Below are 23,998 nucleotides of genomic sequence, written 5' to 3' on the forward strand. Positions count from 1 at the left end.
ATGTTTCCACACCGTTTAGAAATATGGGGAAAATCAGCACCCTGGTGGTCTTCATTATGTCTCTGACACTCCATATCTGTTGCATTTTGCTCATGGCGTCTTTTCTAATGTAAATCCTTCAGTTCACTTCTGTTTCTTAGCATCCTTCTTCACTTATAGACGAGCCTAGATGCCTAGGCATATGAAGTCTGTGAGAGCACATTTGCTATAACAAATAACATTGTTTGCAGTGTGATCATTAGGCCTAGATTATGGCTTTCTTCTCTATTTTAGTAAGGAGTGATTCTTTTCTTATATCTGGCAGGAAAATTGCATTCTACCAAAACTCTTGAATTCCTAGCCACTCAAGTTTTTAAACACTAATATGTATTTTAAGATCTGTTTTCTAAAAAGTAAAGTCCTTCGATATCCCCAATTTCATTTATTTTTCTCCTAATTTGCTGAATTTTTCATTAGATTTTATTTTTTTATTTCTGCCCCTTAATTTTGAGTGCCTAACCTTGCCTAATGGTAGAAACAGACCTGCTAAACACAACTAAAGTCAAAATGTTTTGGTTCTGAGTGGTGGCCTCACCAGGGCGATACTGAGATGTAAAAGGTGAAGAAATAAATAATCATGTTTAAAGTAATAAATATATTTTATATCACAAAACTAGTTGCAACACGCTAACAGAATTTCTAAATATCTGGTAATATTATCACTTCGCACTAATTTTTTGAAAAATAATAAAATTTACCAAACCTTCGCACAATACCAAAGAAACATTATTTTATAGACAAAGAATGGGGTTAACCTACAGATTAACCAAGGTGAGAAAAACATGTTAAGCAGTGGCGCAGTAACCAACTCACGGACCCGGGGCAAGCTTGTAATCCAAACCCTATCAGTAGTTTTATTGGCTCACTCATGGTGTCACAAACTCTTCAGAAGTAGTTATTAAACATAACGGGTCAGTGGCTGAGTTGACATCGCCTCTGGGTCCCACGCTGGTATCGTGAGGTCAATTCCTCGACCCATCATGACGCAAGCAACATTTTGCACTTACTGTGATGGTAGTAGGATATTTTAAAATTTTATCAGATTATTCTTAACCCGGAAACGTATATCTTTCTAAAATTTTGTTTAAAACTTAAGCTATTTCAAGCCACATTTCGATTCTGAATATTTGGTTTATTACCAGGGTGACACTGAGAATATCATCCCCTGGAAATAAGTGCAAAAATACTATTTTTAAGTAATTTAAATTCTGCGTGTGAAAAACCCATATTATTTGAAAGAACTTTTACATGCACTTCATTTAGTCTGAACAAAGAATGAATGCTGTTAGGGTTCTGCCACGGAGGTCGAAAGAACTATAAAATTTGGATTCATACATTCGCAAATATGCATATTTCAAAAGCAATGTTCAGCTTTGAATTTACTGGCTTGGCACCCTAGTGGCTTCCCAAGCTGCCCAGGCAGTCACCACGCCACCGTAAATCTCGAAACCTTGTGAAAACGATAAATTTAAAAATTAAATTTATCTATTAAATCTCAAATTGATTAACTAGTTGCTTCATCAATAAACAAAGATTGATCCAATCCAGTACTGAAGAACACATTGAATCAATAATGAACATCAATCAGTTGATTCTTCGTTCATAAAGAGATAATAATGTCTCATAAACTAAAATTGTGGATAAACTAATGAAAAAAAGATACTATGCAATATTTTTAAATAATTCAACAACTTTGTGTAATAATGCAACATACATATATATAGTAGCCAAAGACTAAAAATTAAAATAATATGGACATAATAATAATATCAATTTCCTTTAATAATAGATTTTATCGAAGCGCCTAAGGCCGGGTTGTTTCATCTTGTAGCCGTGGTTTAATCAAATTTATACTAGCCGAAACTTAATTTATATTTTGAACTCCGTTCTATCATTTACAACTCGGCACAAAAACATTAATTTAATATAAATTTGGCAAAACCACAGCTAGTAATAAACAACACAACTCAGTCAAAGCAAAGTATATACAAATTTGTTTGTGTTACAGGAGATTAATGTTTAAAAGTGTTATAAACTCAAATTAGAAATCTTAAAATTTTCAGAAAAATTTAAGACAAAACCATAATTTTAAAAATAATTATTTTTTACTTTAATAAAGTAACAGATTTACAAATAACCTCTTTACATAGGGCTACCTGATATGTCTGAATTTACTGCTTCTCCCAAATGTATCAAATTTTATAAAAACATTATTAACTATTGAAGTTTTTTTATTTTTAAATATTACAGTGTGATCAAATTTTTTAATAAAATAAAAACATTTTTTTGTGTTGTATCAATGTAATGCATATGTATGAATGTACAAGAAAATATGTTTTCTTAAAAATGGATGCAATGAATTGATGGGTTCTCTCAATGACTTATAATATAAGTGATTATTTAATATTTGTTTTAATAAAATATAAACAATTAATAAATGCTTTCACTTAATTGAGATATTACAATAGTAAAAGGAAGGTAAAATGCGAAAATAACATCAACAAAGAAAATTATTTAAACAGAATTATGTTGAATTAAATCCAAATTTTTCCACCCAAGCATAGACATTCATATTAGACAAACTAATCAGGGAAAGGGGAACAAACATATTTGCGCGGAAGGGCATGTGCCACTTTCGGTGATTTCTTAATAAATGAATCTGTAAGTATACAGGCAACTCCCAATATGACATCATCATTCACTCCTCGAAAACAAAATCTGCATACGATTTACAAGTCCTTTTTACAATGGTGCCCAAATTAAAAAACTTATATACATACCTCAAATCGGGTAAACAAAAGTTTGGGCTTGTTTCCAAAATTTTATATTTGGTTACAATATTTATTTAGCCGCTTTCACAAATGTGTTATAATTTACCCACCTCATTCAATTTCAGCTTTGCTACGCCAGGCGATTCGTTTAGTAATAAACATTCAGATTCTGCGCAGAAAAGTCCCATAAAATCGCAAAAAAGCATTTGTCTTATAAAAACACTTTACTTTTCTGGTCTGGTTATTTCAATGTGCGCTCTTCGGTGGTCAATGTACGACTGATGTCATAGTTTATTCAAAGCGTTCTCGAACCCTCCTGGTTCCAAAAATATGGTCACATGGTTTGCCTCCAGCTTGTCAAAATGATACCCAGATATCATGTTTGGACAAGTCTATTAATTTAGACGTCTATGCACCCAAGCAATATAATTAGTTTAATAATGTCTATATTTTTACTGAACTGCATTTCACTATATTTTTTCACTTGTATTAAGTATGTAATTAAACAAATACAAAAATAAAATATTATCTCAATTGGTACCTACACATGTAACACAGAACTTCTAACAGATTGTGCTTACTGCCCGTATTAGCTAGATATATTTAACTCAAGAATTAGAAAAGTTGAGAATATTACATTTTCTGTATCATTAGAAATTAAAGAATAATCTCAAAAACATTATATTTATTATACTCCAGTCACTGAGAAATTGACTGTGGTGAAGTCAGGAGCAATGGTTTTTTAAATGAACCCGTTATACACAGACGTCACAACAATTGTACCAATTATTTGTAGAATGCAAAGAATACAAAAAAAATGAACTACTGTTAAAAAATGATATTGCTTCGAGGGGCGGTATTTACATACAACAGGATTAATATAAATTAATAATTTATGAAATTTGTCGATAAATTATATTGCAATATTTTGTAGGAACCTTGCAATGCCACATTGGCTTGTATGGGTTAAAAAACTTAAGCATTATGTAATTTTTGTGAGCACATTATTTTTATGGAAAAAATATAACTATGTTGTTAAAAAATCTTTGAAAATGTATTTATAAAAAATATGAAATAATATAGAGTTTATCTAAAAAAAAAAGGTGATGAATAATGTGAACTACCTACATACATTAAATTACATTCTAATAAAGGAGAATAATTAGTTTATTATTTTCCATTTCTCAAAAACAATACACAATAACATGGTAAATTTTGATAATTTTTTTTCTATATTTTATTTGGGATCTTAGGAAATTATTTAAACATCTACCTAAAATGTGAAAAAAACCTTATTGTAGAAAGAATAGTTCTGTGATAACTCAACACAGTGACAATTCAACACACTTTTTAAAAGTGATATAAAGTCATTAAAAAGGATAAAAAAAAACATAAAATATAAATGCAACCGACATAACACATTTAATCTAGTTTTTTCATCACTTTTGATTAAAGACACTTTTTTAAAAGTGTGCTGAATTGTCATTTTGATGAGGTTACCCGGTCACCAGAAAGAATAATGCTTAATAATTGTTAATATTTAAATAATTTAAACAAAATAATTATTACATGATGTATCTTACGAGAAAAATGCATGGCGAAGACAGGATATGAATGTGTAACCCATGAGTCTCTAATCACCGTCACTTTTCTACTCCGCCACATCATTTTACTGAAGGAATTGATAAAAAAAAATTCCTTCATAATTATTATTGTTTAAATTTGATAATAGATTAATAAAAATGATTGGAATTATTCCTTTAATAATTTTTATTGTTTATAAATCCCTTTTGTTTAATTATTGTTAAACTGAAAGCATACCACATATGACAAATTTAAAAACATAAATAAATTATTAAAACATTATTACACATTTCATATTCGCAAACTTTCTACTAAAACAATGGAATTTAATGAAATATCTAAATACAACTACAAAATAATTCAGTCCTTTAAAACAATGATTAATTTACACAATTTATTTCACTATAATTGTTCATGAAAACAGAGTCTTCTTGTAACTTTAACACAAAACATGAATACATTTGAATTATTTATACGTCCCAAGCCCTCCGTATCGATAGAACACTATTTACACTCAAAATGGACAGCTTGACAGCTCGCCAGTTTGACAGATTGACAGTTTGATCACGCCACTTGAATAATATTTGATCTCAATTCGTCACTAATAAAGTCAAATAAATTATTGTAATAAATATTTACAAATTTTATTATGGTCCATATTTTTAACACTGCGGTTAAGAGCGAAGTGACCAAAGAGATTTCCACTCACACGCTTTCCTTAATCGCCGATCGCATATCGTATTATTTACGAAACATAATTTACAATCAAAATTTATTTTCAGTAATTTCACAGTTAATCAAAACACTTGTGAGTTCAATCTCGTTATCGATTGGTTAAAAAATTGATGAGATAAAAACAGGCATTTAGTCAATACTCATTTTGTTGTAAGTTTTGTTCATAATTATTACGAGCGAACAAAAAAGTAGGAAGAAGATTTGAATAGAAATCCGTCAGAGAATTCACACTTAACATGATAAGATGTCGACATTTTCCTATCTATGTTAGGAGCACAAAGGAAACAAATCTAAACAAATCCTCGGTGAGGCTCCGTGAATTTATCACGCGTAACTCCACGTTGCGTGGTTGGAGCGTTTCACATCTCAACGGTAATATGTAGTAGCTATTTTGGCAATGGATAATGCACCTTAGTGCGCATTTCTGTAGAATGGGTTTCCCTTGATGGGCAGGGGATGCGCTTCCGTATTGAACACCCACTCGTCCAGTGAGATCAGCGAATCGTCAGAGAACAGCAAGTAGAGGTACTGAAACAATTTACATTAAAATTATTACCTAATTAAACCTAACATTTACCTATAATATCACATATATTCCTGTCTATCCTCAGCATTGCCCTCGAATGCATTTGTTGTATAACATTATACCTCGAATACATGCACATTACGCAGGTATTATGATATTGATGATCTCCAGATAAGATACTTTAACCCATCAAACTAATTTGTTGTATAACATTATACCTCGAATACATGCACATTGCGCAGGTATTATGATATTGATGATCTCCAGATAAGATACTTTAACCCATCAAACTAATTTGTTGTATAACATTATACCTCGAATACATGCACATTGCGCAGGTATTATGATATTGATGATCTCCAGATAAGATACTTTAACCCATCAAACTAATTTGTTGTATAACATTATACTTCGAATACATGCACATTGCGCAGGTATTATGATATTGATGATCTCCAGATAAGATACTTTAACCCATCAAACTAATTTGTTGTATAACATTATACCTCGAATACATGCACATTGCGCAGGTATTATGATATTGATGATCTCCAGATAAGATACTTTAACCCATCAAACTAATTTGTTGTATAACATTATACCTCGAATACATGCACATTGCGCAGGTATTATGATATTGATGATCTCCAGATAAGATACTTTAACCCATCAAACTAATTTGTTGTATAACATTATACCTCGAATACATGCACATTGCGCAGGTATTATGATATTGATGATCTCCAGATAAGATACTTTAACCCATCAAACTAATTTGTTGTATAACATTATACTTCGAATACATGCACATTGCGCAGGTATTATGATATTGATGATCTCCAGATAAGATACTTTAACCCATCAAACTAATTTGTTGTATAACATTATACCTCGAATACATGCACATTGCGCAGGTATTATGATATTGATGATCTCCAGATAAGATACTTTAACCCATCAAACTAATTTGTTGTATAACATTATACCTCGAATACATGCACATTGCGCAGGTATTATGATATTGATGATCTCCAGATAAGATACTTTAACCCATCAAACTAATTTGTTGTATAACATTATACCTCGAATACATGCACATTGCGCAGGTATTATGATATTGATGATCTCCAGATAAGATACTTTAACCCATCAAACTAATTTGTTGTATAACATTATACCTCGAATACATGCACATTGCGCAGGTATTATGATATTGATGATCTCCAGATAAGATACTTTAACCCATCAAACTAATTTGTTGTATAACATTATACCTCGAATACATGCACATTGCGCAGGTATTATGATATTGATGATCTCCAGATAAGATACTTTAACCCATCAAACTAATTTGTTGTATAACATTATACCTCGAATACATGCACATTGCGCAGGTATTATGATATTGATGATCTCCAGATAAGATACTTTAACCCATCAAACTAATTTGTTGTATAACATTATACCTCGAATACATGCACATTGCGCAGGTATTATGATATTGATGATCTCCAGATAAGATACTTTAACCCATCAAACTAATTTGTTGTATAACATTATACCTCGAATACATGCACATTGCGCAGGTATTATGATATTGATGATCTCCAGATAAGATACTTTAACCCATCAAACTAATTTGTTGTATAACATTATACCTCGAATACATGCACATTGCGCAGGTATTATGATATTGATGATCTCCAGATAAGATACTTTAACCCATCAAACTAATTTGTTGTATAACATTATACCTCGAATACATGCACATTGCGCAGGTATTATGATATTGATGATCTCCAGATAAGATACTTTAACCCATCAGGCTAATTTATTCGCTTTTGGGAACAGCTCATATGGTCTCATAGAAATTTTTATGATTCCCTTACTTTCATGGTAAGAAATATGATCTAAACCGTGTTGGAAAGAGAAACCACCATGCTTCATATTCAAATATAGAAGTTAATTAAGAATAATTAAAATGTACACTTCAATAAAAACAAATGGTTCCGACCGCAATTTGAGAAAAATTTATAAAACTTTGTGAATTTTTTATTCATATTTTTATGTGGAAGAAAAAAGATGAGGTGAGGTGACAATAATGTTTTAATACATTTGTCAAAAAAATGTGTGTTTTTACTTTATTAGTAATTTTAGTTCAGTGTTTAAAAGATAAAACATAAGGTGAGCCATTTTTAAAACTTTTTTATGTTTTCATTAAAAATTTTATCATATCAAAAATGATGTACATATTTATTTCTAATAACAAAATTTGATAGAATTTTTCATCACCTTTCAAAAACAGTTTTCTTAATTTTCAGATACATTCAAGATTATTCCATTTATTTGGATTTTATTGCAAAGCAAAAATACTTCGACCTTCTGACAGAATATGCCAGAGGCCTGAGGTGTTAAGATAAACCAGCTATTAAACAAGTACAAATTCAATAAGGTAATAGTGAAATAGTTTAATTCCAACTTTATAAAACGGAATAAATTATAAGTATTTATTTTTCGGAATAACTTTATTGAGTAAAACCTCAAATTGTAATATTTAAATATTGAAGACAATATTAGTGATTTCTAAACGAAAATCTGAAACAGAAAAATCAGAAAAGGAAACGGTCACATCTGGGACTCGAACCCAGGACCCTTGTCTTTCCGGGACAGTGCTCTACCGACTGAGCTAATGGGACCCTATTCCCCTCGGTCACTTTTAACTGTATCATACTTCGAATAAGAACCACTAACATTGTCTTCATTTTTTCACCGCACATTTTTATTCAGTCGGTAGAGCACTGTCCCGGAAAGACAAGGGTCCTGGGTTCGAGTCCCAGATGTGACCGTTTCCTTTTCTGATTTTTCTGTTTCAGATTTTCGTTTAGAAATCACTAATATTGTCTTCAATATTTAAATTATAAGTTGTTACCTTCAATGTTTCAGCTAGGAAGAAGCTCTGCTGGACATCATCTTTAGGCGAGTCCAATAAGTATACATTCCTAATTCCTGTGTAGCCGCCATCCACACGGCAATGCTTCTCAATGGCCTACAAATAAATAGAAATTATTGTTATTTTGATTACAATTCAATTTAACATACTGCTATACATAAAAAGGTAATAATGGATGTCTTACATCCTCAAGGATATACCGGCACAGGGCAGGTACTAATACAAGTAATTTTAAACTAATGTTTACAAGACAAGGTTTTTTATGCATATCACAAAGGATAACATATTATTTTTAAGCAATAATTATTGGCCTGAAACACCTATATAAATTGAAAAAATCTTCCAAGAAAATATTCATGCCGCCGACAAGAATTGAACCCGCAGTGTTCTGATTCAAAATAATGGATTAGTTAAATACCTGAATTAAATGAAAGTGGTCACAACATGAATTGTGTTATTCAATTCATTAGTAAGGAGTAGACTTAAAAGTGGGTCGATAATTTGGAGTCCACACCAGGTAAAATATTCTCTCATGTTGGAAAGAGTTTAGAAGAATTTTCTTTCTCTACAAAAGTGAGTATGGCCACTACCCGTGGCTCTAACCTACTGATTTTCTTTTGGGTATGCTCGGAATGAACCATCTACCGGTCAGAAGGGATGTAAACATTGTCACACATTCCTTCAAACTAATTTTTAGATGGTTTGAAAACTCGTTTATTATGGAGAGCATTAATTTCTATATTCCCGATGGTTATCTCTGACACCAACAGCGCAGGTCATGCAGGTGGGGAGAGCAATCTTGCTGTTGAACTGAATCAAGTAGGATATTGACATTTGTTTAGCATCAATGCAGCTGTCTTTAAAAGGCAAGCTCTGTTGTTACTAGTACAGTAACTGCTGCAAGTGTGAACTGAGGTGGCAGTCATGGCCGGCCCTATGCGGGCACAATTGGAGCAGTTCGCTCCAGGCGCCGAATTTCCAAGACACTGATACATAATACCTAACAGCTAACAGTCCTAATACATCGCCCTTGAGAGAATTTTTCATAAAAACCGATCATGTTCCTAGGCGGCAATAAAATAAATAATGACAAACCTGCAGCGCTTCCCAGCCCCACTCTCTGTACTTCTGATCCTTGGTGAGTCTCCACAAGATGAAGTAGCTCTCGATGGTTTCAGGTCGAAGGATATAATATTTCTCGTTGCTCTTCAGTGCCTTGGCTTCAACGGCATCGCTAAACCTGAAGAATAACGAAAAAGTTTAAATTAAAAAATTTTTAATAACTTCATAAATGAAGACCTTCGTAATTTACTGAGCGTGGAAATTAAATTGAAAATAATAATTTGAACTATTTTGCATGATGCACAAAATTGTTGTAAATGATTAAAATTTCTTGATCAATCATTTATCATCCAAAACATATTTTAATTCTATTATTTCAAAACGGTTAATAAATTTTGTGAAAAAAATAGAAAGTATCTTCAAAACGAGTAGGTTCTTTACAATGTAACTGGATAAAATTGATAAATTTCTTTTAAAGAAAGACAAACCCAAAATAACCTAATAATATTTAAAAAACTCATATGTACTTCTTTTACATTAGCTCCCTGGGGAAAATAATTCCTCTCAGGACCTATGTCATCTTTGGGGATGCCTTGTGGAGGGTCTTTTGAGGGAAGGAAGGAGAGAAAGTTCTGAGAAGGCAAAGGCGTGAGGGGTGGGTACGAATCTGGGAGTCAGTGTGTCTAGGCGATATTCCGAGAGAGTCCTGCTGGAGAGGTCAAAGAGTCTCCCTCAACCAGTATCTCGAGATCTGGCCAGCTGCACAGCTGGCGGGTAGACGCATCCGCCACCAAAGAACCAGACAAATCTCACCACATGAACCAGGCACCCCTGCCAAGTTATTAAACGTAGCAAACCACTTGGGGTAACCTACGGCAGAGTTGTTGGTAATCCAATAAATGGTTCCCGGGGCGACAGTACACATACCCGCCGCCCAAATTGATGATGATCGAACCATTATTATAAGTGGAAGATGTTGTTCATAGAATGATCAAGTACTTAGCTAGCGGAGGAATTGAACCCACAATGCCTGGGAGGATGAAGATGAACAAGACGCACTTGTCGATTTGCCACTAACTGGTGAATAATAGCTATACATGTTGTATGTTTGTTCTTTTTCTTCAATTTTCTGTTATGTCACTGTTCTGTTTGTCATGAACCATACAAAACATATGTTTTACACAACAAAGCGACAAATTTCGAAAATATTGTTTATAATTAGTTACCTAAAGGCCTCAGGACCCAGCTTCGTAGCAGAGCGGTCATAGCTTTCGTGGCAAGTATTGGTCAATCCTCGAGCCAACTCCATGTACTTGTCTGACAAGGAGGTCTTCAATGTTTTGGAACCAAGGGCAAAGAGTCCACCTGAAAAATATAACCAAAGCGGTTACATAATTTTGCCAAATCAAATAGTAAAGAAAACATTAGATACACGGTAGTATTTTGGTAACAGAAGAATTAAAGTATATCTTGTGTACAATGAAAGAGTCTCATATTTATAAGAAAATGCGTTTTGATTCTGACAACTTTATCTAATTATCGATTGCGCGTTTTAAATGTTATTCAATGTAACATTTTTTGAATGCCATGATGTATGATTTGTCATTTTATATGAAACACGCCCACTGAGACCTAATGTTCTTTCAAATAAAGTAGAAATAACTTCTATAAGAATTGAAATATATTCTTTTTTAATTTCGATGTTATGCGCATCAAATTTGTTCTGACACTACCGGTTTTAATTCATGTCATAAAGAGTTCCGACGGCAGAAAGAACATCTCGTGTATACGATACATGTTTGGGAGATGTGCCTTTAATGTTACAGTTGAGACCAAATTGTTAAGATAGGGCGAAGAATCAAGAATTTGTCGAGGAAATAGCGGGGGACGGATGGATAGAGAATTTCCGAGAAAAAGAAACAGGTTTCCCAGAATATTTTCATCCTAAAAGGTGGGAGGCGGCTAGAGAAATTCTGTGATAAAATAAGCCGGTTCCTTCAAGTAGACAAATAACTTTTAAATTATCATTTTACATGAATGAGTTCTGTATAAAATAAAGAGCTAGGATATCTCTGAAGATACATATCTAGAAGCTGTTCGAGTCAAAGTTCATTTGGCGGCTAAAATTGGAGTCGATGTCGGAGGAGCCGCAAACACCTATGCAAAGAGCCGCGTTATGCCGGCCACTGAGGTAGGGGACTATCATATGGACTATCCATTTCTGCACTGAATCAAGGATTTTTAAGGTATTTAGGGGACCCGTACCAGTGGTGGCTTACCCTCATTAAATTCATACCTGAGAAACACGATAAATGGTCCATCTTATCCTCCAGAATCCGGTCATACTTCAAGTCTGCCACGTAGGTCAGTCCACTGTTGGACGTGCGGATCATGTTGTCGATGATGGCCCTCATGGCGTCGTCAAACATCTGGCGCGACTCAAAGTCGTCCTTGTTCTGCAGCCAGGTCTTCAGGAGATATTCATAGTACGAGTCTCCAAGGCCTCCCAGAGACATGTGATCTGGAGATTTAAGATATATTCATGAATCTTAAACAAATCTAAATCTTCACCACCAACAAAAATATAACACTCCGTGGAAACTCGTATCCAAAACACTTTCTTGCAAATATAGTAGTGGATGCATGAAGCTACAAACTTCAACGGAACAAACTTCCACAACATGTTATTCGTGCTACTATAGAGTAGTGGATGTATGGAACAAACTTCCACAAGATCTCATCCGTGCTACTATAGAGCATTGGATGTATGGAACAAACTTCCACAACATCTCATCCGTGCTACTATAGAGCATTGGATGTATGGAACAAACTTCCACAACATCTCATCCGTGCTACTATAGAGCATTGGATGTATGGAACAAACTTCCACAACATCTCATCCGTGCTACTATAGAGTAGTGAATGTATGGAACAAACTTCCACAACATCTCATCCGTGCTACTATAGAGCATTGGATGTATGGAACAAACTTCCACAACATGTCATCCGTGCTACCATAGAGTAGTGGATGTATGGAACAAACTTCCACAACATGTCATCTGTGCTACTAGAGTAGTGGATGTTTGAAACAAACTTTCACAACATGTCATCCATGCTAATAATAATATAAACAATTTTAAAGCTCCATTATATTCTTATTCGATGAGAAGAGAGGGTTAACTTATTTTACATTTAAAACAACTCAATTACTATTAAACTTATTGTAAAATTAGTTAAGAGCTAAGCTAGGCAGAGAGGACGGACTGCCAAACAACTCTCTGTCTTGGCACATACATCTCATACACACTATTGTATTATTCTGACTCTTGACATACTAAAGTTTCGCATACATGCACCGGTGCACCAGGAGATTGATGCTGCTATAGATAGCTCCCTAGAGCAGGCTCCATTGAAATACCTGTAGAACAGACTTAACATGCCTACATTGCGCCTGTGCATTAGAGATGGCAATCCGTCTTTTAACAACGGATTGTTAATCTGACGGACCGCCCTTCTTTGCACAGAATCAAGTAGGTTTATCAAGTATTTTGAGGTTTCTTTGGTTTGGAATTATAATCTTTTGAATAAAGTGAATATCTTGATTTTTTATCCAGGCTACGATATGTTTTTTGAGAAAGTTTGTAGATGTGTTTGTAGTCAATAATTGTTTCAAAGTAATGGGCATACTGTTAAAAAGTTTGGTTGCGTAGTATTGAAAGTGTCTTTGTCCGTGTGTGGTGTGTGTTATCGGAATGTTCAGTGTTTTATTTGTTGAGGACCTGGTTTTTATTATGGCTTTTGCTTGATTTGTAATATGAAGATTATTATGGATGAGGTGTAGGAGAGCAGTTTTGGCGTAAAGTTGTCTTATTGACATGAATCAATATAACTCATTATTAAAATATAGGCGTCATATATATCATTAAAGAAGAAGTAAATACTAACAAATCTAAACGAAACATGAAACAGAACAAGACACAGAAAATAAAAAGATAACGGTTACAACTAGGAATTGAACCCAGGATCTCTTGTCTTACCGGGACAGCTACTTAACCACTGGACCATTGGGACCTAGTTATTAAACGTCATATTTGTCGATCTGGTATTTCAATTCAGAATTAACAATATTATTTTGCAACTGATTTCTTCCCATATTTTTGGCAGCTAATTTCTTTTGAACGATCACAACTTTCTAATGAATCGGTTTGTAACCCTGATGGTGTCTCGGATAAACATATCCAATTTTTATTTATTTATTAATAACGTTATCTTTTCATTTTCTGTGTCTTGTTCTGTATCATGTTTCGTTTAGATTTTTTAGTATTATCTTCTTAGGTATAACCTTCAAAAGTTAATGAAAAATTGTAATTTATAAATAACTCACGCTGCCCCCATTTCCCCGTTTTGGGGTTGATGTAGTTGGGATACAAGCCGCGGGGCTTCTCCATGTCTCTCAGGACCCGGCGCACTCGCTCCACCTTCTCCCGGTAGATGGGGTTGCCCGTCACATCGCTCAGGTACGCAAACTCCAGGTGCAACGTCCCGATCTCAGACAGGATACTGCTGCCGCCACTCGCCCAGCCGTAGTTTTTGCTGATCTAAATACCAACAATACATAATAAATAAGCAATGACGCAGATGAAAGTATGAAGCTTTACATTGAAACAATATTAATGAACAGGGGCGGTCAAGGATGAACTAGAGTTCTGTTCAATATTGAAAGAAATGCACTAAAGGAGATAGCAGGGATATTAACAGGACACTGTCACCTCAGGAGATATATGCAGTTGTAGGAAATGTAAAGAGGATGAAGAAACGCCAATTCACCTATGGTGTCAACTGTCAATATCCAATCTTGGTTGAAAGAAGACTTTCATGGTCGAGGGGTAAGGTCTTCGACTCCAGAGTGGTAGATACTCTGTACCGCCCTGGTTAAAGACCACCAATAGACAGGTACATCCCCACCTTCCTCTTCCCAATCTTCTTCCCATCCCCTTATCTTTCAGCCTTAAAACACAGATCAAATAGGTATGCCATAGTATTAATGGCTCCGCTTAGCAGAGAGCAGTGAGGTATCTTACTTTTTTTTAATGCTTAAATACATGGAAAGACTCATTTTAGAACCAGCAAACATCATTATATACCCAATGACAACCCAGATGAACTTTAAGGAACAGGGCTATTAAGTTGTTATTGTCAAGGTAGTAGGTGTAACAAGAAGGAAGAAGTGTAGATTTATAATAATTTACAATATTATATTGCGGAGAGGGTATTACTCACACCACTCCGTCCTGCTTATATATAGACCGTTTAGTATTATGTTCAGTAATATATATTGAAGGCTGTTTTCTCTTACCCCAGTACTTGGATTGATGAGTGAATGCGGGATTCCAGTGGGTGTGGAGAAAGCCGGCAGCAACTTCTCAGCAACATGCTGAGCTTTATCTCTGAATAGAGTGTCTCCGGTGAGGGCGAAGCAGGTGAGGAGGCCACCGACGAACCTGATTGTCGTCTCAAAGACCGACAGATCGCTGACCTGAAAACATAGATAAACTAATTGATCATCTCCCTACAACAAAAAAAGTCCAAATAAAAATATTACACACATTCAAGACTCAATAAGGGATAATTTTTTTGAAGCAGAAATTAGATGAGAAATGATAATTAAACCCAAATTAAGAGATACTCAGCTAGATTAATTAACAAAGAGAAATGGCATACCAAGTATAAGGTTCCTAATAGTAAGCGAGTATAAGATTACTTTTTTTATATCAGCTCAGCTCAGAAGGCCCTCAGGCTATGTCAGGGGACGCTGTGTGGAGGGTATTTTTAGGGAAAGGAGAAGAAGTTCTACGAAGGAAAAAGGCATGAGGGGTTGGTAGGAATCTGGGGTTAATGTGTCCAATAGTGTGACATATGAGTCCATCCCTCCAACTGCGGTGCAAGATGATGTCAAAAGGTCTCCTTCAACCAGCCTCTCCCGATCTGGCCCGCTACGCAGTAGGTGGGCAAACATATCCGCCGTCAAGACCTAGACAAACCTCACCCCATGAACACAGGCACCCCTGCCAAGTCGCCAATCGTAGTTAAATAGTTCTCTGGGTGGTGGTACCCATACCCGCCTCCTAACTTGAGCAAGTATAACGCTGCGTATACACATTACGCAGCATAAAATTTCCGTGAGCCAAACCACGAATTATGGGAAAGGAATGAAGCAACCGGTTGCTTCGTTCCTTTCCTTTAATTTTGTGGCACGGATCTCGGAATATACACAGCATAAGAGTCCTAATACTTGCTTGGTAAACTTGTTGAATTCCGCTGCAAGGCTCTTTAAAAAAACAACACTTGAAATCAAGTGTTGTTTTTTGAAAATTGGAAAAGTGAGGCAAAGTTGTTCCTGAGAAGTGATGAAAATCGCTTGGATTTACATTTTGAACTGGAGTAAATTAATTTGAAAAGTAGGAGGACTTAAGACGAAAACAACTTTTTAAAGAGACAAGTATTTTACCGTCGTAAGTAAGGGGGACGTTGAAAAATTATAAATAAGTATAATTAACTTATTCTTCAAATGAGGCAAAGTTACCGCAAGGTACAAACACACCTCTTGGAGGGCAAAGTAGGGCACTTTCATTTGAAATTATACTAACGCATACCCGTCCAAATAACAGGATGTTATAATTGTAGGATTTGTGAAACTGAAAGTATTTATAAAATACTAGCTGAAGTCCCCGGCGTTGCCCGGGCTCTACACAGAGGTCAAGTGTGCAAAATTTTATCAATCTCGTTATAAAACTGTAAATTTGTATAAAAATCAAATCCTTGCCGCCCGCCACAGGCCTTTAGATAAATAGACGATAGATAGATTCGCTTCAGGATCCACGCATTTCAAAAACAAATATTGACAATTTTCTTTATAAGTACATATTATAATTTTTTTTTGTTGAAAAATTACAGGGACGATCAGAAATTTACCTTTCGATGAACACCTATAGTAAATCTAGTTATTTAGTAAATAATGCTTTCTTGAAAACAGAAAAAGCGCAGATCCTTGAAAAATCACGAAATCTAACTTAACTTGTAAAGATTAATCCTAAGAATTAAACAAAAGAAAAACACATTTAACATATAGAATAACGAATAACTGAAAATGACAATTCAACACACCTATAAAAAGTGCTATAAAGTTATGAAAAGTGATGAAACCAAAACTAGGTTAAATAGGTTACATAAATATGTAACTATTTAACCTAGTTTTTGTTTCATCACTTTTTATAGGTGTGTTGAATTGTCATTTTGAGGAGTTATCATGGAACCAGAATAACTACTATATTATTGGTAGATACTTTATCGTTTGTTTTTCACAAAATTAGTTCCAATTTTGAAAATGAGATTTATATTCGAAGCAAATTTGAGTTCATTGAACTAGAGTTACGCAGGTCGCACACATAGACAACCAATATGAGTATTTTGATGGTTAAATAACTTACAATAGTATCCATGTTCAGGTTCTCGGCGATCCAATCCCTGCCCTCCTTGAACTCCTTGTCCATGCCCATGATGTACAGGGTGTCCAGCCCGTCCAGGATAGTGGCCCCGAGGTTGGATGAGCCGAAGATGCTGGACGTGTGTCCCCTCTTGGAGATGGGCCGGAGCTCGTTCTTGCCCCAGGCGTACAGCTTGTAGTTGTCCCAGGCGTGCTTCATCATCTGGAAACAACAAAATAACATTATGTTATTACATCTGAATAGAAAACACAAACTACTGGACAAAAGACAAAAATAATATTTTTAATGGTAAACTCTCAATGATTTAGATTTAGATCACGAACCGCCACAGCATAGAATATAATAATAATTACATGTAAAACAGGGAGATGGCTTTGACGGTCTGTACAAGCAGAAACTAGTAAATATATATCACATTTGGAGTTGATTTTGAGGTGCAACCTAGAAGAAAATCTTAATGTATATAAAAATTCAGCCTACCTATGTTTTTTTTTCTTGCTAGAGCAACCCGATGAGTTACAAAACGCATTGTAGGACGAAAGAGAATTTACAATACATAGGTGGGAGTAAACAGGTACAATTTAACATTGGTATTTTGATATCAAAATTATAAGTTTCACATACGAAACAGTACAAAAATAGAAAACTATCATAATTATAAGTTTCACATACAAAACAGTACACAGATAGAAAAAGGGAGGTTAAGGCGATGCACTACATAGTGTAATATTTTAAATCGAGCCGCTATCAATAACACCCCTTACGTAGATGGCGATAAGGTTTAAATTCCCGATTAACACCTCCGCCTGTTTTGATTTATGCAAGAAAAAAACATGGCCAAAAAGTGCCTTTTATTTTATTTTGTGGATTTTCAGGCATAAATATTTATTTTTTCCCGATCATTTTATAAATAACTTAATTTTCCACATTATACAATAGAATCATAACCGAAAATTGGTTCGTAAGTAGAAGATTTTGAACTTTAAAGTAGTTTTCATACGCCTTATACAGTGTTAAGTAGAACAAACAAGAAGAAACAAAAAATGAAACAGACAGGGATATACACATAAGCACAAGGCCAAGGTAAGAATTAGGTACTGACTTACCCACTAATACATAGATAAAAATAGATTATGCTCGATTATAAATACATGGTATAGAAAAGGAGAGAGAAAGAAACAAAACAAAATAAAACACGACAAGAATTACGTATTTTCGGTTTTTTTTTTTTTAAATATTCTTTTAAAGCCTTACTTACTTACTTACTTGCCACTCACAAAACGCGAAAAGAAGTCAACCGATATCGCTGAAAATTTCTTCTTATTAGTGCCAGGAGTGTTTAGAGAGTGATTTGAATGGTATAAGAAGTCGGGGACGCTCGAGTAATACTTAACACAATATCTCTGCTATGTAATGTAGTTTTTTAACAGTAACATTGTGGTACACAGTAGTGAATGGTGGAAAAAGTCAGAGACGCCAGAGAAAGACATTATCTATTAGCAATAGCGAATCATTGCGGGGTCCACTATTCTAGTTAGTTAATATAACTTTTTTGAATTTGAGTTTTCGTTTTCGAGTAAATCAAGTCCGAATTGGTTGTTTCGAATGTTTTAGGTCAATTTTTTTTAAATGCTGTGGCCGTTTAATATCTTTTAAAAAGTATCAAAGCGTAGACCCGAATCCAAAAGTTTTTAAAACTCTTTAGTTGCCGAAAAAAAAGGAATAAAGTTTTTAGCAAAAAGTTTTACGGGTTTTCTATATGTGGAGTCACTATTATAGTTTCCGCTAGTACTACGAGTTTCCAGTCACCGTGTATGTGGAGGATGTAGTACGAAAGTCGATATAGAAAAATGAAACCCAGGGCTATGGATAAAATCTAGATTCTTGATACATATATAATGTACTCGTATTTAGGTTCCTAAATAGTGTTAAGTCTCGGAGGAAGAAATCACCCAGGGCTATGGATAAAATCTAGATTCTTGATACATATATAATGTATTTAGGTTCCTAAATAGTGTTAAGTCTCGGAGGAAGAAATCACCCAGGGCTGTGGATAAAATCTAGATTCTTGATACATATATAATGTATTTAGGTTCCTAAATAGTGTTAAGTCTCGGAGGAAGAAATCACCCAGGGCTGTGGATAAAATCTAGATTCTTGATACATATATAATGTATTTAGGTTCCTAAATAGTGTTAAGTATCGGAGGAAGAAATCACCCAGGGCTATGGATAAAATCTAGATTCTTGATACATATATAATGTATTTAGGTTCCTAAATAGTGTTAAGTCTCGGAGGAAGAAATCACCCAGGGCTATGGATAAAATCTAGATTCTTGATACATATATAATGTATTTAGGTTCCTAAATAGTGTTAAGTCTCGGAGGAAGAAATCACCCAGGGCTATGGATAAAATCTAGATTCTTGATACATATATAATGTATTTAGGTTCCTAAATAGTGTTAAGTCTCGGAGGAAGAAATCACCCAGGGCTATGGATAAAATCTAGATTCTTGATACATATATAATGTATTTAGGTTCCTAAATAGTGTTAAGTCTCGGAGGAAGAAATCACCCAGGGCTTTGGATAAAATCTAGATTCTTGATACATATATAATGTATTTAGGTTCCTAAATAGGTGATCATTAAATTATAAAGCGACAAAAATAGCTACACTTTATTTAAGTTTTATGGCAATATGTTAATAAAACCATTTACCTATTTATTACCATTTTTATAACGCATAAAGATGCTCATTATTATTGAATATAAAATTAAAATAAAACATTGCTCATAATTCAAAACCACAATAAAGCAATAACGTATAAATTATTATTAGATAAAGCTGTAAGATTGCTATAAATAGAACAACCGGTTGCTGACCGCAACGAAGTAGCATATTTTATAGTAAATAATAAACATACGGTCCTTACTAATAAACGTGTTTTAAATTTTACAAAACTGATAAACAACCGTTAACGTAAATGGATGTATATCAGTTGTGTAAAAATTAAGACACGTTTATTATTAAGGCCCTAATAATTTTAACTACAGTTAGAATGGATGTGCATTTGACAAAGAGGACAATAATTATTATTATTACTAAGAAATCAATATTAAAACAGATCTGCGGTTTAAAACAACAAATTCAACCACAAAAAGAAGCCTTCAAATTTGGTTGGAACCATGATAAAGATAATTTATTTGACCACGAACTTATTCGTAATCCAATTTCCTCATTTAACTTTTGGAAAGATCAAATTAGGGAAATTATAACATTCTAGTTGTATACATAACTTGAATTTATTTTAAATAAAGCTTTTAAAATAAATTCATATGTCGTAAAAAACAAAATTATTCTGGAAAACCGATTGAATATTAGTCATCGGGTAAAAATATTGAAAAACAACGCTAGAAGTGCAAATGTTACCACTGACTTAGTACCTTTTGATTCCAGACAATTGAGCATGCGCTCTGTCTCTCTTACCGTATATATATATATGGGATGGCCCATTTGAAATTCATAATCATCGTGAAACACAGTTGTGTTGTATTGGAAATTTAAGGCCCAATTGGCCAGACTTTTTAATCACGAAACACGTCCACGCGGCACCTTCCTGTGCTCCTCTTTACTATGTGGAAAGAAGGCTCTGCTTCATAGTGAACACCATATCCCATCTCTCCTTCATCCTTTCTACCGCTTCCCGCTTCTAACTTTGCCTTGGATGTCATTGTCTTTGGTACTCACATAATATTATTTTACAGAAGTCAGAACTATTTTTCATGATTCCGTGACGTTATGCTATCTACTAAATAGGTATCTTATTTACCTCTGCCACATGTTTGTAATATCATACCGCCAACCTTCAACAGCATCAATAATATTAGTAATTAATTATTATTGTTGAATGCTTAAATAATCGCATGACCAACATTATTATTTAGTACTACACTCGGCGTCAAAAAATCGCACATATTGCAAAACCTTATGAAACACTAAAGCGATATCGTCTCTTTCGGATGTGCAGCGTCGTCGTTCTAATCCATGCCTCCGGATGAAGCCACCAGTCCCTTGAAACCGTTGGAAAAACCGTCGAATGGCAAAACGGTTTAAGTTTAGTTGCCGAGCAACATCACACTGTCGCACTTCTGATTGCAGTAGTGCCACCACTTGAGCGGCTTCGTCAGCAGTGATGTTCATTTAAGGGGTTGTTTTCTAGCGCTAATTATTCAGGAGTGTCCTCTTCGACGTTCGGATAGTGAATGATCTGCATTTGACTTAAACTGCTTCTTTTATAGCCCAGGAAGAAGACACAAGTTTTGGCACCTGTTAAGTGTTTACGAGCAACATTTTTTTAACGTCCCTTACTCGGAAAATTTGTACCGTTTATGAAATGAAACTATTATTTGATCAGAGGTCGTTAAATGCATTTTAAGTGAAATTAATATTAAGTGATGTTTACAAAGTTACTGTTTAATTTTAAATTTTAAATAATATTATTTGGGTTAGATGTATTGGATCGGTAAAACTTACGCTTGCAACTTATTTTCGAAGATGTGCGATTTTGTGACGCCGAGTGTATTGTCTTAGTTAACGAGAAAACGAAGACTATCTACAGATACTTGACGAAACAACGACACGTGTAGAGACCATATATCAAAAGAGCTGTCAACGCAACGGTTATGTTCATTCTGAATGGCGGTATTTCATCAGGATGACACTAAGGCCCGGTATATCATTAAGCTCGGCTTTGTTGGAATATCGAGTTTAGCGCGGCTTTGAACATAATGCGTATATACGTCGTAGATATCAGCAATATTATACGTATTGTTTATGATTTTAATAGAGGAATGTGCTTCCTTTTTCTGTGTAAAAACAAATTACTGTCTACGAGAGTGGTATTTCTATTCTATCTACTGTCATCGGGGGATCGAGAGCTTTTAAAATGTCAAATCTTTTAGACGGGTTTAATACACGAATTGATTTTTTAATAAAGTTCCCCACTTTGATCAGCATGGTGCTATATGTGGGGATACTTCTTTTAAAAAGTATTACTATTATTTTTGCTGGAGGCAATAAAATTCACGTCAAAAAAACGTTTATACATCCCTCTTATAGTTCCTTACCAGATGATTTGTCTATTTTAGATTGATTTCATTTAATAACATCAACATCCCTCATCGCTCGATGAATATAATAGTCCGTACTGATAAAATTTGGTGAGATGGAAGTATGTAAATACTCGGCGTTTAAAAGGGAACTATTCTGTGGCTTACCAAGCCTTGAGCGGCCGATTTATCCGAGTAAATTTGAGCGAGTAATATCGCAAATAGCGAGGATAAGGACCAACTGATATACCGGGCCTAAGAGTACTTTCCACTTGGCGATGAAGTCACCAAAATGTGGATCGATGTGGTTAAAACTTCGCTGTACACATTTACGTCTAGCTTGTACGAGAATTTTCAATGGTATATTTAAAACGGCACAGTTATTGAATTACCCGTGAACTCGTGATATAATATTCGCTGCACTTAACGCTTCGTTCAACAAGTAGCATGCGGCCATTATATTAATATAAATGGTGTAATTAGTACCTACCTATAGTTCGACGAGCTTTATGTAACACACAGTAAATGTAGCATTGTGCTACGCAGTTCTTGCTCAGTTTGACTGTGTTTATTAGACATTATATGCTTGCAAATATGCACTATCAAGCCAAAATATGCATTACAATGTCAAAATATACATTGGAGGAACAAAATTGGTTACTCAGAAAATACATGAAAATAAATAAATCAAATTTGAACAGCTCATATTTTGAAGAATGAAATATACATAAGGACAAAAAAGGACGCAACTGATGTCAAAAAGATCGAATATGCATAATGCATATTCAAATGCATAAATGCAATCAAATGTCTAGTGATTTCACTATAGATATAACACCATATAATTGATATGATATAGGATATATATTTCCTAACATGGCTTTTCATACTTATACAGGATGTCCGGGGCTAAAGTGCACAATCTTGGGGAGGTGAATCTAAATTATGAAAAAATTAAAAAAGATAAAATAATTTATTTTTTTCCCAAAGAAAAATATTATTCCATAGAAGACTATTATTTTCTCCATACAAACAACTCAACTTTTTAAATTTCGAAAAAAAATTATTTAACTCTTTTACTTGTACTACATGTAGAATCACCTCCAGAAGAACAGTCGGACACCCTGTATAAAGTTAATGGTCGGTGGCCGGCGTTTACAGGGATATAGATACATATTTAATTACAGATTTAATTACCGAATTGTAAAATGAAATTTCGTACAAAAAAATATATATATAAAAAAAACAGAACGCTACGCAACACATTGTAGCGCTGAGAGTCAATTCTCAATGATTTTTTTAAATATTGATTTATGTGTTTTTTATAGCCATGAATTAAAAAAAATATATATGAAACAATGTAATACGATTTTCGGATAGTATCAGCTTTAAACTATTCCCTCATAACAATAATAAATAAAACATGATTACAATAAATAAATTAAACCATTCCATTGCATTACGACGTCACCGAATCATGTCAAGCTTAACATTGAATTTGAAACAGTTAAAAACAAACAATAGTTTACAATGAAGTGTTCATTGTTTATGACAGTATTAAAAAATTGTCATAGATACATCACGAACCAAACATCGCCAAACGTATACATCAGATATTCAATAGAAAATCAACTCGTATTCAATAGAATAAAAATAAAACTGAAATAATGTATTTTGAATAGTTTCATATCCGGCGACACTTTTTTTCATATTTTTG

At 34.1% G+C, this 23,998-nt stretch overlaps 1 protein-coding gene across 1 annotated transcript in view; it reads right to left on the reverse strand.

Annotated features, from left to right (window-relative positions):
- Positions 1-619: 619 nt before the first annotated feature.
- Positions 620-23,998, reverse strand: part of LOC149422905 (mannosyl-oligosaccharide alpha-1,2-mannosidase IA-like) — a 565,758-nt gene continuing 542,379 nt past the window's right edge. Inside the window, exons 2-9 of the mRNA XM_089632344.1 lie at positions 17,155-17,373; positions 15,024-15,203; positions 14,052-14,265; positions 11,964-12,188; positions 10,894-11,032; positions 9,701-9,845; positions 8,585-8,701; positions 620-5,657 (exon numbers count right to left, since the gene is read on the reverse strand). Of these exons, the coding sequence (XP_089488470.1) occupies positions 5,541-5,657; positions 8,585-8,701; positions 9,701-9,845; positions 10,894-11,032; positions 11,964-12,188; positions 14,052-14,265; positions 15,024-15,203; positions 17,155-17,373 (1,356 nt within the window). The 3' untranslated portion in view covers positions 620-5,540. The remainder of the gene's footprint in view (positions 5,658-8,584; positions 8,702-9,700; positions 9,846-10,893; positions 11,033-11,963; positions 12,189-14,051; positions 14,266-15,023; positions 15,204-17,154; positions 17,374-23,998) is intronic.

Source organism: Hesperophylax consimilis, chromosome 6 (assembly GCF_061612785.1).
Source record: "Hesperophylax consimilis isolate HC1 chromosome 6, BYU_Hcon_1.0, whole genome shotgun sequence".
NCBI lineage: Eukaryota > Metazoa > Arthropoda > Insecta > Trichoptera > Limnephilidae > Hesperophylax > Hesperophylax consimilis.